The sequence below is a fragment of the Trachemys scripta genome, chromosome 6 (assembly GCF_013100865.1).
Source record: "Trachemys scripta elegans isolate TJP31775 chromosome 6, CAS_Tse_1.0, whole genome shotgun sequence".
Taxonomy (NCBI): domain Eukaryota; kingdom Metazoa; phylum Chordata; order Testudines; family Emydidae; genus Trachemys; species Trachemys scripta.
In genome coordinates this window covers 44,316,314-44,330,883 of record NC_048303.1, presented here as the reverse complement: position 1 = coordinate 44,330,883, position 14,570 = coordinate 44,316,314, and the positions used below count along the sequence as shown (strand labels likewise).

The 14,570-nt window shown below is 46.0% G+C and overlaps 1 protein-coding gene and 1 long non-coding RNA gene across 4 annotated transcripts in view; one reads left to right on the top strand and one right to left on the bottom strand.

Annotated features, from left to right (window-relative positions):
- ANKRD31 (ankyrin repeat domain 31) overlaps positions 1–14,570 on the bottom strand; it is a 120,024-nt gene that overhangs the window by 5,500 nt on the left and 99,954 nt on the right. Inside the window, exon 24 of the mRNA XM_034773229.1 lies at positions 13,669–13,765. Within this exon, the coding sequence (XP_034629120.1) occupies positions 13,669–13,765 (97 nt within the window). The remainder of the gene's footprint in view (positions 1–13,668; positions 13,766–14,570) is intronic.
- Positions 1–14,570, top strand: part of LOC117878779 — a 45,070-nt gene that overhangs the window by 16,785 nt on the left and 13,715 nt on the right. The window lies entirely within an intron of this gene.

Sequence of the window (14,570 nt, the reverse complement as noted above, 5' to 3'; positions counted from 1 at the left end):
ATGCATTTTGAGGGGTTTGTAGGCTATCAGGGTGATTGCCACTAAAAAAAACCATTACTGAGTGCTTTAGCAAGATTGTAGGATGGTGTACCCAAACTTTTTAGCATGTCCCACGGTGGGAAGGTTTACTTTGGGGGGGAAAACATCTGAATCTCTGCTCGTGGCCTGATAAGAAGTTCTTGGCCTGCTGGTTTCTGAAGCCATACTTGTAGGTCTGAAATCATGTGAGGAGGCTTTAGTCTTGCCTAACAAGCTTTGATTTACTGGTTTGTAGAACCATACCTTTAGGCCAGAGACTGGATAAGGAGATAAATTTGTCAGACAGGTTCCCCTGACTCTTCCTCTGGGCAAACAGCTGTCTCCACACTAGCTATCAAGAGTTCAGCACCGTATTCCCTTTGCTCCTCAGTTTTTGATTTATTTTCATTAATTTTTGAAGGATTTCTCTCCCTGGTAGCTGCTTGCTGTGACTGTCTCACAAGAGCACGTATGTCATGCAAGGAGGGACCAACCGTTGGTACATAAAAACAACAACAAAACCCACTGCTGATGAACTGGTAGCTGCTTTTGTGTTTGGTGGCATAAAAAAACTGGAACCTATCCATTCAGAGATTATATTCTGGCCCTTTGCGAGTTTTTCTTTTAAAAGAAAAAACTAAGGATATTTTTAGAGAAAATTTCAAGATAGACCTAAAGTTATAAATCAATAATTTGCAACAGCATTATTAAAATGTTATAGTTATAAAGTCAAATGTGTGAAAATCAGAAAATGTGCATTTAAGGTTAAAACATAAATGTTTGGAAATGAGGAAATAGCTACTGTAGAAACTGAGTACAGTGTTCTAGCCCCTTTTAGAAAAGCATTTCTAAAATCAAACCTTCTAAAAGTATAAAGATAGATTTAAGTGGCCCTATTGAAAGAATTTTCTTCAGCACTTAATGACGTTGAGTGCTTCGTGGTCAAACTCACACTACAGTCCCACACTATCGGATACAGATTTTGTATGGGCAGCTATCCCACAGATCACCTCTTCCCATTCTGGCGCCGTGGGTTGTGGGTTGTGGGAAGAGGGCGGGGGTGCGGGGCATGCTGGGTCCTGTCCCAATGCCCTGTGATGCATCGCTTTGCATCCCAGCAATCCCTGTGTTTCCGTCTACATTTGGCACCATCTTTCAACGGTTTCTGTGCAGCGCGATCTGTGTTCCGTTTCGGTCTGCGGGAAAAGTAGCCTGAACTGCTGAGGAATATGCTGACTAGTCTTGCCAGCACGTCACGTTTGGCAGTCGAGCTATTCCTTAAGATCCAAAGTGACAGAGAGGAGTCCAACGATGATAGCAAATCACATAATGCGTATGACACGCTTGTGGCATTCACAGACATGCTCAGCACCATGGAATGCTGCTTTTGGGCTCGGGAAACAAGCACTGAGTGGTGGGATTACATCGTCATGCAAGTCTGGGACGACAAGCAATGGCTGCAGAACTTTCGGATGAGAAAAGCCACTTTCATGGGACTGTGTGCGGAGCTTGCCCCCACCCTGCGATGCAAGGATATGAGATTGAGAGCTGCCCTGCCGGTGGACAAGCGGGTGGCTATTGCAGTCTGGAAGCTGGCAACTCCAGACAGCTACCGATCAGTCGCGAACCAGTTTGGAGTGGGAAAGTCGACCGTTGGAATCGTGTTGATGCAAGTTTGCAGGGCCATTAATCACATCCTGCTCAGAAGAACTGTGACTCCGGGTAACGTGCAGGACATTGTGGATGGCTTTGCACAAATGGGTTTCCCTAACTGTGGAGGGGTGATAGATGGGATGCATATTCCTATTCTGGCACCACCCCACGTAGGATCTGAGTACGTTAATCGGAAGGGGTATTTCTCTATGGTTCTCCAGGTGCTTGTGGATCCCATGGGCATTTCGTTGACATTAATGCAGGCTGGCCCAGAAAGGCATGATGCACGCATCTTTCGGAACACTGGCCTGTTTAGGAAGCTGCAGGCCGGGACTTTTTTCCCAGAGCGGAAGATCACAGTAGGGGAAGTCGAAATGCCCATTGTGATCCTTGGAGACCCCCCTTACCCGTTAATGCCGTGGCTCATGAAACCCTACACAGGGAACCTTGACAGCAGCAAGGAACGGTTCAACTACAGGCTGAGCTGATGCCGAATGACTGTGGAGCGTGCTTTTGGCCGTTTAAAGGGCCGCTGGTGATCTCTGTATGGGAAGCTGGACTTGGCCGAAAACAGCATCCCCGCGGTTATATCCGCGTGATGTACCCTCCATAATATTTGTGAAGGGAAGGGTGAAAGATTCAGTCAGGCATGGACCTCCGATGTTCAACACCTGGAGGCTGAATTTGCACAGCCAGAGAGCAGGGCTATTAGAGGGGCCCAGCACGGGGCCGCAAGGATTAGGGATGCTTTGAGGGAGCAATTTGAGGCTGAAAACCAGCAGTGATATCTGGTGCCCTGCACGGGAGTGAAGTGCAGTGATTACAATGTTAGCAGGAATCTGTGTTTACTAAGCTGATTTGCAGTGCCCGTTTCTTTCCTGGGCTAAGGTAACTTTTACTTTATGCAATAATAAAGAATGTTTTCAAAGCCAAAAAATCCATTTATTGAAAATTCATTTATTGAAAGAAACACAACTGTTTGGGAATCAGAAAGGGCAAGGGGGTGGGGTGGGGAACGGTACAATCACAGATTTGCATATGTCCTGTCTGGTGTGCTGTGCAATGAGTGCTGCACTTCAGGACAGCTATACTGCCTGGTGATGGGGGTTGAGTGCAGAGGGTAAGGGTCGTAGTTCTCAGGGCTGGTTGGTGAAGATACAGGTGTTGGAGGCAGCTGGTGGCGGTAAGAACCCGGATGTTGGGGAAAGTGGGTTGGAGGCGACATGGGGGCACAAGGGAAAGAGTTTTGGGACAAGGGCTGCGGGGGGGTGGGGAGGGAGACGGGCGCGGTAGTGCTCCGCCTGCATGGCTACGAGCGCCTGGATACAGTCCGCTTGGCGCTCCATGATGCTTATCAGCTGCTCCGTGCTTTGGTTCCGGTGCGCTGCGATTTCCTTGCAGATCCTGCCTTCGCTCTCCCTCCACTCCTGAGCTTTTTGATTCTCTGATTGATTGATGCATCACTTCGTGCAGCATGTCTTCTTTGCTTTTTCGCGGTCTCTTCCGGAGTTTTTGCGGTCTCTCAGCCGGTGATAACACGGACTGCTGAGATCTCAAAGTTGCATCTGTAAAGGCAAAATGCAACACTTAACAGAGGCAGCACTGTTTATACCAGACAGAGTAATGATTCCCCCGCACTTAAGGAGGGCACACACAGTCTACACAATAGCATAATTTTCCCATCCCAACGAGAGCGCACATAACCCACGGGAGCCCAAAAATGGTGAGTAAGGGGGACTGATTGTTTCAGGGCTGTACTGTCCTCTGGGTTTCGGTGCCTTGGGGAGAGCCAGCAGCTGCAGGGGGCACCTACACTGAACACTGTCCCAACATTTTCCACAGGAGTTCGTCCTGGACGATATCTCGCTGCTGAGGGTGACCTGGGAAGCAAGGGAGGGTCTTCTACTGCAATGCTGCTTCCGCCCTGGCCCATATGCAGTTTGCCTGTGTGCAGCAATGGTCCCCATGCCCCTCACGGCACAGTGGCGCGGACACGTTAGCCTGACTGGGACAAGGACCACGGTGGCTCTCCCAAGAAACCTGCGCAAGCGCATTGCCCACGTTCTGGATGAGACTTTCGAAGAGATTACCGAGGCCGATTACCCTGATGTGATAGACCACATCAATGCGCTATTCCGCATCTAGGCATGCATGCAGCCCTAACCCTCCTCTCACGAAAAATTTCCTTCCTGAAAATAAAAGTCGCTTACCGGAACCTGCTCTTCTGTTTGTCCTCCACCAAGTACCGGCTGCTGCGACTGGCTACCTTCCTCCTGGCTCGAGAAGAGCTCCTGGCTACATGCCCTCACTCCTGCTTTCCTCCTCCTCCTCCACCCGCTCCAAAGTGTCCATGGTGGAGCTCGGAGTGGAGGTGGGGTCACCCCCAAGTAACGCATCCAGCTCTTTGTAGAATCAGCAGGTTGTGGGGGGAGAGGGGGGCACCCGAGTGGCCGTTTGCCTTGCGGGCTTTGCAGTAGGCAGTCCAGAGCTCCTTCACTTTAATCCTGCACTGAAGTGCGTCCCGGTCATGGCCCTTGATATCTGCCTGAAGGTATCATAATGCCTACGGCTGGAGCGCAGCTGGGACTGGACAGCTTCCTCCCCCCAAACACTGATGAGGTCCAGCAACTTGCCATTGCTCCATGCTGGGGCTCGCTTGGCGCGTGGCGGCATGGTCACCTGGAAAGATTCGCTGATAGCACTCCACACCAGACTGAGCAAACAGGAAGGGGATTTTTAAAATTCCCGGGGAATATAAAGGGCGGGTCTGATGGTTGGTCACCTGAGGCCAGGGCAGTAGAGTTCGAACTGATGACTAGAGTGGCTAGAACAGGCATTGTGGGATACTGCCGAATACTTTTGGAGGCCAATCAGAGCGCACTGGGCGGCCACACTGGCGCCGCAGTGGCAGCGCAATACTCTTTATTCTTCTCCGGGAGATGGAGTACAAGCAGCACTGTAGCCATGGAGATACAGCGCTGTACGTTCCTTGCCAGTGTGGACGGGGAGTGAGGTACAGCGCTGTGGGTGGCTTTATCTGTAACTCGCAAGTGTAGCCAAGGCCTCAGACATATTTTCACAGTGGTTCATAGCCCTCCCCACCTTTTTTTTTTTTTGGTTGGCCCTAGGGTGACCAGAAGTCCCGATTTTATAGGGACAGTCCCCAATTTTTCGGTCTTTTTCTTATATAGGCTCCTATTACCCCCTACCCCCTGTCCTGATTTTTCACATTTGCTGTCTGGTCACCTAGTTGGCCCCCCAGGATGAATTAATGACCAAATATTTAACCACCATCTCCCCAGTTTTCTGTCTCTGTTCTCTCTCCCTTCACCCTTCCTTTCTGTTTACTTCTTTGCTTAGGCTACATCTAGACTACAGGGGCGTGGTCGATTTAAGATACGCAAATTCAGCTACGCGAATAGCGTAGCTGAATTCGACGTATCGCGGCCGACTTACCCCGCTGTAGGGACGGTGGCAAAATCGACCTCTGCGGCTTCCCATCGACGGCGCTTACTCCCACCTCCGCTGGTGGAGTAAGAGCGTCGATTCGGGGATCGATTGTCGCGTCCCAACGGGACGCGATAAATCAATCCCCGAGAGGTCGATTTCCCAGACCTCACTCTTACTTTTTTCAGTGACCTGCAGGAGGGTGTGGCCCAACCTCTTGGTCTGTGCTATAGTTGACTGGAGTGTCTTACTCAGCAAGACAGGAATGGAGGGAAGCCTTCTCTGGCAAGGGGGTTTGTTCTCAGTGGTATCCCAGCACATCTAGTGACAGTCTTAAGGGGGTTTCTGTGAACGAACCCGTCACACCTTGTTCTAGAGGAAGGACACAGCAGGCCTCCTTAATGTCTAGCTGTCTGTCTTCTAAGAGGTCCAGGCCTGCAGAGATTGTTTCCCAATTGCCTTGTGACTCTTCCCAAGAATCCACTGTACTAAGTACTTTTCCAAAATCTCGTGATCTACCAGACGAAACCAGGTTACATATGTTGGATGTTAACATAAAGTTATTAATTACTACTTTCATAGGACAAAGCCTTTAGGAATTCCAAAAAGTTTTGTGTATCATTTTGGAGGGGGAGGAGGGGAAAAGAAACATCAAGGTATTTCAGTCCAGATTAAACTCCAGACATGTTATGCATAGCTAGTGTTGTACCAGAAAGACTTAAACCATCGATCAATGGTTCTCTCTCTCATTTATAAGACACTGATCACGAGTCTCTACATGTCAAAGGATAAGAGCCTCTGCAGCTTGTCTGTCACGTGCCCTTAACTGACATTTGTACAGTGACAACTTGGAATTCAATTCATACTTTTGCAAAACATTATTTGATTGATGAGGCCAGATAGGACACCTGATTTGAGAAAGTAGTACTTCATGCCCTATTTAAACAGTAGTACTCCTCTCCATTCCTGTCACTGTTTGCTGGTCTCCTAACACAGTGGTTCTCAAACTTTTGTACTGATGACCCCTTTCACTTAGCAAGCCTGAGTGTGACCCCCCTTAATAAATTAAAAACACTTTTTAATACATTTAACACCATTATAAATACTGGAGGCATAACGGGGTTTGAGGTGGAGGCTGACAGCTCGTGACCCTCCATGTAATAACCTCGTGACCCCCTGAAGGGTCCCGACCCCCAGTTTGAGAACCCCTGCCCTAAAGTAAGGACCTGCAAAAGCAATGTCATGAAGGAGAAAGAAAGTTTATTTACTAGTAACTGTTCCTTTCTGAATATATTGCATCAGCAGATCCAGTCTACTTTGGAAATATAAAATAAGTGTCTAAAGGTAGAGAGCAGCTAACAGATGCTTAGGGGGCTGGAATGTATGTCCTCCGTTACATAATATTGGATTCAAGGGTTACATGTGTGCACCTTACCAATTCACTACTTTGAAAGGTTTCCTTGACTCAGAGGGCAGGGAATATAGTGTGGATCTTCAGAGGCTATACTTTTGGAGAACAATTATTAGTAAATCTTTCTTTCTGTCTCTACATGTCTGAAAATTGTGGATCATTAATGATGGATAGCTATATCCTATTGACACTCCCTAAGTGATTGTTAATTTGACAGAAATGCTGTATAAAGTCCTTCATTCGAAATCTTCACCAACACCACAATCATATGCAATAATTGTTGAACTTTGTTTTCTGCCTTTTCCTGTCTCCATTGGATACATAAATGAAGCCACTAACAGCTTCTCTATGTTAAACGATACTTCCTGAATTACCCATTGTCCCTCAGGATCTTTGGACTGATTATGTATTCTGATATTTAAATTATTATTTAGCAATATGATCACTCCTATTTTTGAACTTCAAAATCTATATTGATAATCCAGCAACATTACAATGACCTAATGGGCAAAAAACAGGATCCACTGAGATCTGGAACCCAATATCTTCCTTAAGTATAGATGTCATCTGATCTTAAAAAGATTTAAGAAATGGAGGCATGATAACCATAAACGTATATGCCAAACAAGGAATTCATACACCCGGCTACATAAAGAACTATATTGTAGATTGACAACAATAAAATAGATATATTTAAATTTGATAATAAAAATATATAATGCCCAATTACATGTTCTTAGTGCACACAGATATTTTTGTGCAGCTGTCCAGATGGCCTTCCAGTCCCTCAGATCTAAATCCAGATCATTCCATTCAAATATCAAATTATTTAATCCTCCATCACCTAATGTATCCCCTAGTATTTTTTATAAAAAGGCAATACGCTGTCTTTTGAAGGATTCTCAGTAGAGTATTTGTTCAGTATCACCAGTTTCCAACCATATGTTAAAATTGTTATTAAACATTTTATTTTGGATTATAATTTTATTCCTGATTCTCCAGTCTATACACATGTGTGTAAAACACGTAGTATACACACATATTGGAATGTAATAAAAAAATCATACGAAGGTAAAACATAGATCTCTAAAATATTCAATTTAAACTAGTGTGGATTTTATTAAGGAAGGTAGTGGATTAGAAACAAGATTTAAGGGGTGGTCTGGGGTAAATGTATAAAAACAAAAAACTGTTTAATTTTAAAGTTCTTGCAGCTTTAAGGGCAGATTGATGAGTAGACTGGAAGGAATAGGGAAGAGATGGGCTATAAATTAAATTAAAGTGCAAGATAAATCTACTGTTTGAAAGGAAAGCCAACAGCTCATAGTCATGCAATAAGATCTAGAGGAGCTGTGACTAAGACTCTTTGTCCCAGATTTGTAAAGAGACATTCATCAATAAAAATAAAAATGTCTTGTGCACAGATAGCAAAGGCAACTGCTAATGAAATTTGTAAAATGGTCATTAGGTCATCCCCACACACTTTCATTTGACATTACCAAATGGTTCTGTCTTATTCTTCCTTTGCCAGAAAGTGCTCCAAGTAAAACAGTAGGTAAAGCCACTTCCTCTTGAGGTGCATCTTAACCATATTCACTGTCAGTTATTGTTCTTGCTAAGTACAACAGGAAAAGAGGGATGTACACAAAGGAAGCTTACTTACAGTATTGCTGTTTGTCTTAGTCTTCTCTTCTCTCAGCCAAAATCAAGCCAGGTTTTGATTTGCTGGGAATATTGCCTGCATGTCCCCACTGATGAAAGTGAGGCAGGGGGAACCAACTGGTGTGAAAGGTATCAGTTGGTGGAGTCCCTCAGGAATCACAGAACCGTAGGATTGTAAGGGACCTTGAAAGGTCATCTAGTCCAGTCCTCTGCACTCATGGCAGGACTAAGTATTATCTAAACCAGGGGCGGGCAAACTTTTTGGCCTGAGGGCCACATTGGGTTTCGGAAATTGAATGGAGGGCCGGTTAGGGGAGGGGGTCGTGGCCCAGCCCCCACTCCCTATCTGCCCCCTCCCCAGGACTCCTGCCCCATCCAACCTCCCCTGTTCCCTGACGGTCCCCCCCAGAACCCCTGCCCCATCCACCCCCCTGTTCCCTGTCCCCTGACCGCCCCTGGAACCCCTGCCCCTTACTGCCCCCCGCCGGCTCATCCAACCCCCGCCCCATTCCTGACTGCCACCCGCAGGACCACTGCCCCATCCAACCATCCCTTCTCCCTGTCCCGACTGCCCCCCGGGAACCCCTGCCCCATCCAACCACCCCTTCTCCCTGTTCCCTGACTGCTTCCGGAACCCCTGCCCCTGATTACCCCCTACTGCTCCATCCAACCCCTCCTCTCATTCCTGACCCCTGCCCCCATTCAACCCATTCCCCGCCCTCTGACCGCCCCGACCCCTATCCATCCCCTCGTCCCCTGACCAGCCCCCTGAACTCCCCTGCCCTCTATCCCCAACCCTCCTGCTCCCTGCCTCCTTACCGCACTGCCTGGAGCACCGGTGGCTGGAGTCAGCCACACCATCGCGCAGCACAGAGCACCGGGTCAGGCCGGGCTTTGCAGCTGCACTGCCCCAGAAGCTCGCAGCCCCACCACCCAGAGCATTGCGCCAGCGGCAGAGTGAGCTGAGGCTGCGGGGGAGGAGGAACAGCAGGGAAGGGGCCAGGGGTAGCCTCCTGGAACAGGACCTCAGGGGCCGGGCAGGAGGGAGCCGCAGACCGGATGTGGCCCACGGGCCATGTTTTGCCCACCTCTACTCTAGACCATCCCTGACAGGTGTTTGTCTAACCTGTTCTTAAAAACCTCCAACGATGGAGATTCCACAACTTCCCTAGGCAATTTATTCCGCTGCTTAACCACCCTGACAGTTAGGAAGTTTTTTCTAATGTCCAACCTAAACTGCCCTTGCTGCAAATTAAGCCCATTGCTTCTTGTCCTATCCTCAGAAGCTAAGGAGAACAATTTTTCTCCCTCCTCCTTGTAACAACCTTTTATGTACTTGAAAACTGTTATCATATCCCCTCTCAGTCTGTCTTCTCCAGACAAACAAACTTGGCATAGTGCATCTTCACCCAGACATGCTATAGCTGCACTTATGTAGAACTGTAGTGTAGACTTCCCTATAATCCCACTATTTGAGGTATTATGTTGCTTGGATAGTTTCTTACTGGAGAAGAGGATAGTAAGGAGACATTTATATACTGGCTCTGATTTAGTTTTTTGCTTCCTTGCTTCTTGGCTGGTGTAGTAGAAGACAGTTACCTTTTCCGTAACTGGTGTTCTTTGAGATGTGTTGCTCATGTCCATTCCATATTAGGTGTTTGTGCTCACCACATTCACTAGTGCCGGAAGTTTTTCCCTCAGCAGTATCCATACGGAACCAGCTCTGGTGCCCTCTGGAGTGGCGCCCACACAGCCTGGCACAAGGGGCACTGCTGGCTCCCCCCACCTTCAGTTCCTTCTTGCCAGAAACTCCAACAGTGGGGAAGGAGGGTGGATTGTGGAATGGACATGAGCAACACATCTCGAAGAACACCAGTTACGGAAAAGGTAACTGTCTTTTCTTCTTCCAGTGCTTGTTCATGTCCATTCCATATTAGGTGACTGCAAAGGAGTACCCCTGGAGGTAGGTAGGAGTTCACAGATGTGAAGACTGCATCACAGCTCTGCTGAACCCAGCGTCGTCTCTGGCCTGCTGAGTGATGGCATAATGAGTGGTAAACATGTGAACAGAGGATCACATTGTGGCTTTATAGATGTCCTGGATAGGGATGTGTGCCAGGAAGCCTGCTGAAGACACCTGATCTCTTGTTGAGTGGGATCTGACAATTGGCGGTGGCAGAACCCCCACCAAGTCGTAACAGGTCCTTATGCATGAGATAATCCAATTGGAAATCCTCTGCAAGGACATCAGATGACCCTATCCGCTGTAGCGATGAAGAGTTGAGTCGATTTTCAGAAAGGCTTGGTACAGTCTAAGTAGAAAGCCAAGACCCGCCGGATGTCCAGGGTGTGAAGACGCCACTCCTCACTGGTCTTGTGCGGTTTGGGACAGAACACCGGGAGGAAAATGTCCTGGTTAATATGGAAGATGAAGACCACCTTTAGCAAGAAGGCCGGCTGGGGCCACAACTGAATCTTATCTTTGTAGAAGACCATATACGGAGGTTCTGAGGTCAAGGCTTTAATTTCAGAGACCTGTCTTGCTGACATCACCGCCACCAGGAATGCGACCTTCCATGACAGGTGGAGAACTACTACTAAGGGTAACTAAGAAAACTACTAATGATGTATAACTATTTTACAGGATTTCAAAGTTAGCAAGAACAGAGAAGGAATCAATGCTAGCCAAAGCAGCAGATGTTCCAGCACCGTCACTGGTGGCAAGAAGGAACTGAGGGTGGGAGGAGCCGGCAGCCACTCCAAAGGGCGCCAGAGACAGTCCTCTATGGATACTGCTGAGGGAAAAACTTCTGGCACCAGTACATGTGGCGAGCATACACACCTAATTTGGAATGTACATGAGCAAGCACTCAAAGAAGAATAAATAATACAGTAATACTACTCTCAATTATTACTACAACCAACAAAATTATTAACATAAGTAATCTTCTCTAAAATCCTTCTTGCAAGCCACTTTTTAATTGATTTTAAAACTTTAATTTCCTTATATTTCCATATATTTTTTGAGAAACTAAATAACTTCTCTCAATAAAGATAGACAACAGTGATCAGGGATTTGAAAGGTAATGGCACCATCTGATGCACAGTAGTGGTTTCAGCAGCTACAGATAGCAAACTATGGAATAGTGGAGGCAAATTTGTTTCTTTGGGTCTCGCTCCAGGATGACAAAAGTGAAAGTGTTCTCTGAGGTTTCGAGCCAGTGGTTCTCAAACTACGACAGGCAAGAGTGGTGGACAGAGCTCATCAGATAAAAATGCTATTGGACAGCTGATGAGCCAATTCCCTTCTTCCCTCTTTTTCTTCTACCTCATCAGTTTTCCTTCTCCTTTCCACAAGGCTTCCTAGCCAGTGCTAAATAAAAAGTCTTACTTCTTAATTCTCTGGACACAGGTGGTACTTCCACAGTTTCTACGTCAAGGGATGGCAGTATTCCTGTTTTCTCCATTTGTGGAAGTGGTGGAATTTTTTGCTGCATGCTGTCTGCTTCACAGACCCCCAGTGTGCTGAAAGGTGGGGGTAGTACCATGACTGAGGTGGCACCATGTGTGACTGCCTGGGTCCAATGTTACAAAATTAATCCTTGGTAGCAAAAAAGATGAAGGCAATTTTTTTCTACAAACTGATACATTATTTAGTGCATGCAGGGCCTATGAAAGAATGATTCATCATGAGGACTGAGTGAAGATATTTGATTTAATTGGGTTCTCTTAGTGAGCTAAGTGGGTATAATTATGAGTATAGTGACTATAATTACAGAGATGAGATTAGAGAACTAAACAAATGTATTCAAACAAACTGAATGTATCCTACTTTGGAGATGCATTTTAAAGTAGAAAATTATTCTTGTGGGTTGAAAACTCCAAACCCCCTATGCCATTGGGGTAGGGGGCTTGGAGTTCCAGGTCAGCAAAGTCTCAATCCTGCAATTTACAAAGTTACCAAACCCCTACACCCACACGGAGACCCACTGAAGTCATTATGGTTTACATTTAAACACAGGAACAAATCCTAAAATCCTCAATTTAGTGTGAGATCCTGTAACTTGTAGTGTATGGGCAGACCCTGTTCCCCTATACAGTCACGTTAACAGCAGCCGAGTCAATTGCAGGACTGGACATTAATTTTTACACAGTCTTTCTTTGGTAAAATTCCATTGGTCGCTATGTAAATTTTGTCAGAAAGAGACAAGTATAAGTTACATAAGGACTCCATGATTTGGTTAAAGGAAAACAGAAATACACCGTATTACATATAGTGGGGGAAATTCTGCTCTCACTTACATCCATGCAATCCACTGAAGTCGACAGTTTACCACATGGCTGAACTAACACTGAGATACAAATTTTGAACCTGATCCCCAGCTATGGCAAAGTCAAAGGTAATGTGTAAGGCCTTGTCTTCGCTAGAAAAAAAGAGCGTGTTCCTAACTCCGCACAAATCCACTGGAAGAGGAGGAGGACTTGCCTTATAATCTTTAGCCCAGTGGTTATTGGTGGTAGAACCCTGTTCAAATCCCTTCTCATCAGGTAGAGGGGGGACAAACTGGTGATCTCCCGCATCCTACTGAGCTAATGGTCATAATGGAGGTATTTCTCCTCCTCCTACAGCTTTTTTTGTGTGGAATTAGATGCCCTCTGAGCATATCTACAAGATCAGGCTCTGCATGCAATTTATGAGAAGGAGCGCCTATCTTCCCCTGGTTTGTAGATCGCTAGCAGAAGTAGGTATCTCCCTGCTGCCTGGACCTAGGCGCTTATCTCTGTGAGAGGGACAGAGCTTAGGATACACCCCTCTGATTGGCATCTCCCATTGACCACCTTATGCAGCTCCCTGCCTAGCATGCTGGCTTTTGTGGAATGAATTGTAAGGTGCATATCTCCCCACATTTAATGTCTGCTTAACTCAGGCTTTGTGGATCGCAGTGCTGTTCCTGTGATTTTCTAGGTGCCTAAAAGTTAGGTGTGGCAATGTTTAATGTCGCCAGGCCTAAGTCCCTTTGTGGATGTCTGAATTAATATACTTTGTGTTATTGTTTGTTCTTGTATAGTGTTAGAGAGAGAAACACTCAGGATAATAATTTGTCTTTTGAGCATTTCTAGGGGTCTCCCCTTAAGCAGTTTATTTCTTCTGTTTGAAAAGCATGGTTTGCATACTTAGCACAATAAACAATTACAATGATTAGTAAGACTTTTGTTTTTAAATAGTTTTATTTGGCACCCAAGGCATTCAAAATTACTCTTCCAGCACACTGCACTGTGTAAGGGGAGAAGGGAATATTTCTTTTACCATACAGATCAATTTTTGAAAGAATTTTTTCAAATCTAAGGTATGTAATGAGGGTAATTCCTGAACCAAATCAGTAAGGAGTGAGTGAACTGTGAAAGCTTGAGCACTTCAGAAACCATTTTCTGCTACTTCCAGCCAAAGTGGAAATTAGGTTTTAGTCTGTACATACCAGAAGGCTGTTTTTGTTGTGCTGGTAATTCTGGCTCATTGGGAATACCTGCTTCTTCAACAAGAATTTTTGACAGCTCTGTTCCAAGATATGTGACCTGTATATAAACAAATCTATATAAGTTACTGGTTATTTTATTTATGTTGTGTTTTCTGTGGTAATAAGTCAAAAATATCAGGTTTCTTTCAAAATTAGGTGTATGCAATTACAGGTCTAATTTGGTACATGCTGTTACTTACTGCAAGAACATATTTTGAATACACAATTTGTATAGATAATGCATGCAAAAATTAGGTATGTTACACAAAATGCAATTTTTGCATCTGCACTTGAAGATGTCTAACTTTGAACATTAGATCCATTGAGAGTCTACTAGCCAGAGTTCAAATCTCACATAAAATCATTTTGTGACTGGGAAAAGGTTGTATCTACTTTGCTTCTGAGGAGTTACTTGTTTGCTCAGGATCCAAGCACTTTTCTTTTGCTCTTCCTTAGCACTTCCTGGGCTTTAAAATGGCCACAGCAAAGATGCATTGGTGTGGGAAAGTTAAAGAGTCAATGCTGAGGGAGCATTGACTCTTTAACTTGATACAAAATGCACTAAATCTACCACAGATGCAAGTACAAATGGTAAACATGGCAACTGCTGAGAGAGAGTGTGTTTGTGTCTGGAGCTCCAGACAGAAGGGCTGCAGGAAGCAGGCCCTCACAGAGTGAAGGAGCCAAGAACCTGCCCAAAGCCTGGGAGGGACAAAGACACAGGCGCTTCCAATTGTCCCAGGGGGTGGTCAGCCCTAGGCCCCGCCCCTACTCCAACCCTTCACACCTACCCTGCATGTTCCCACCCCCTCTCCGCCCTCACCCCACCTCTTTCGCCCACTCCCCCGAGCACGTTCCGTCCC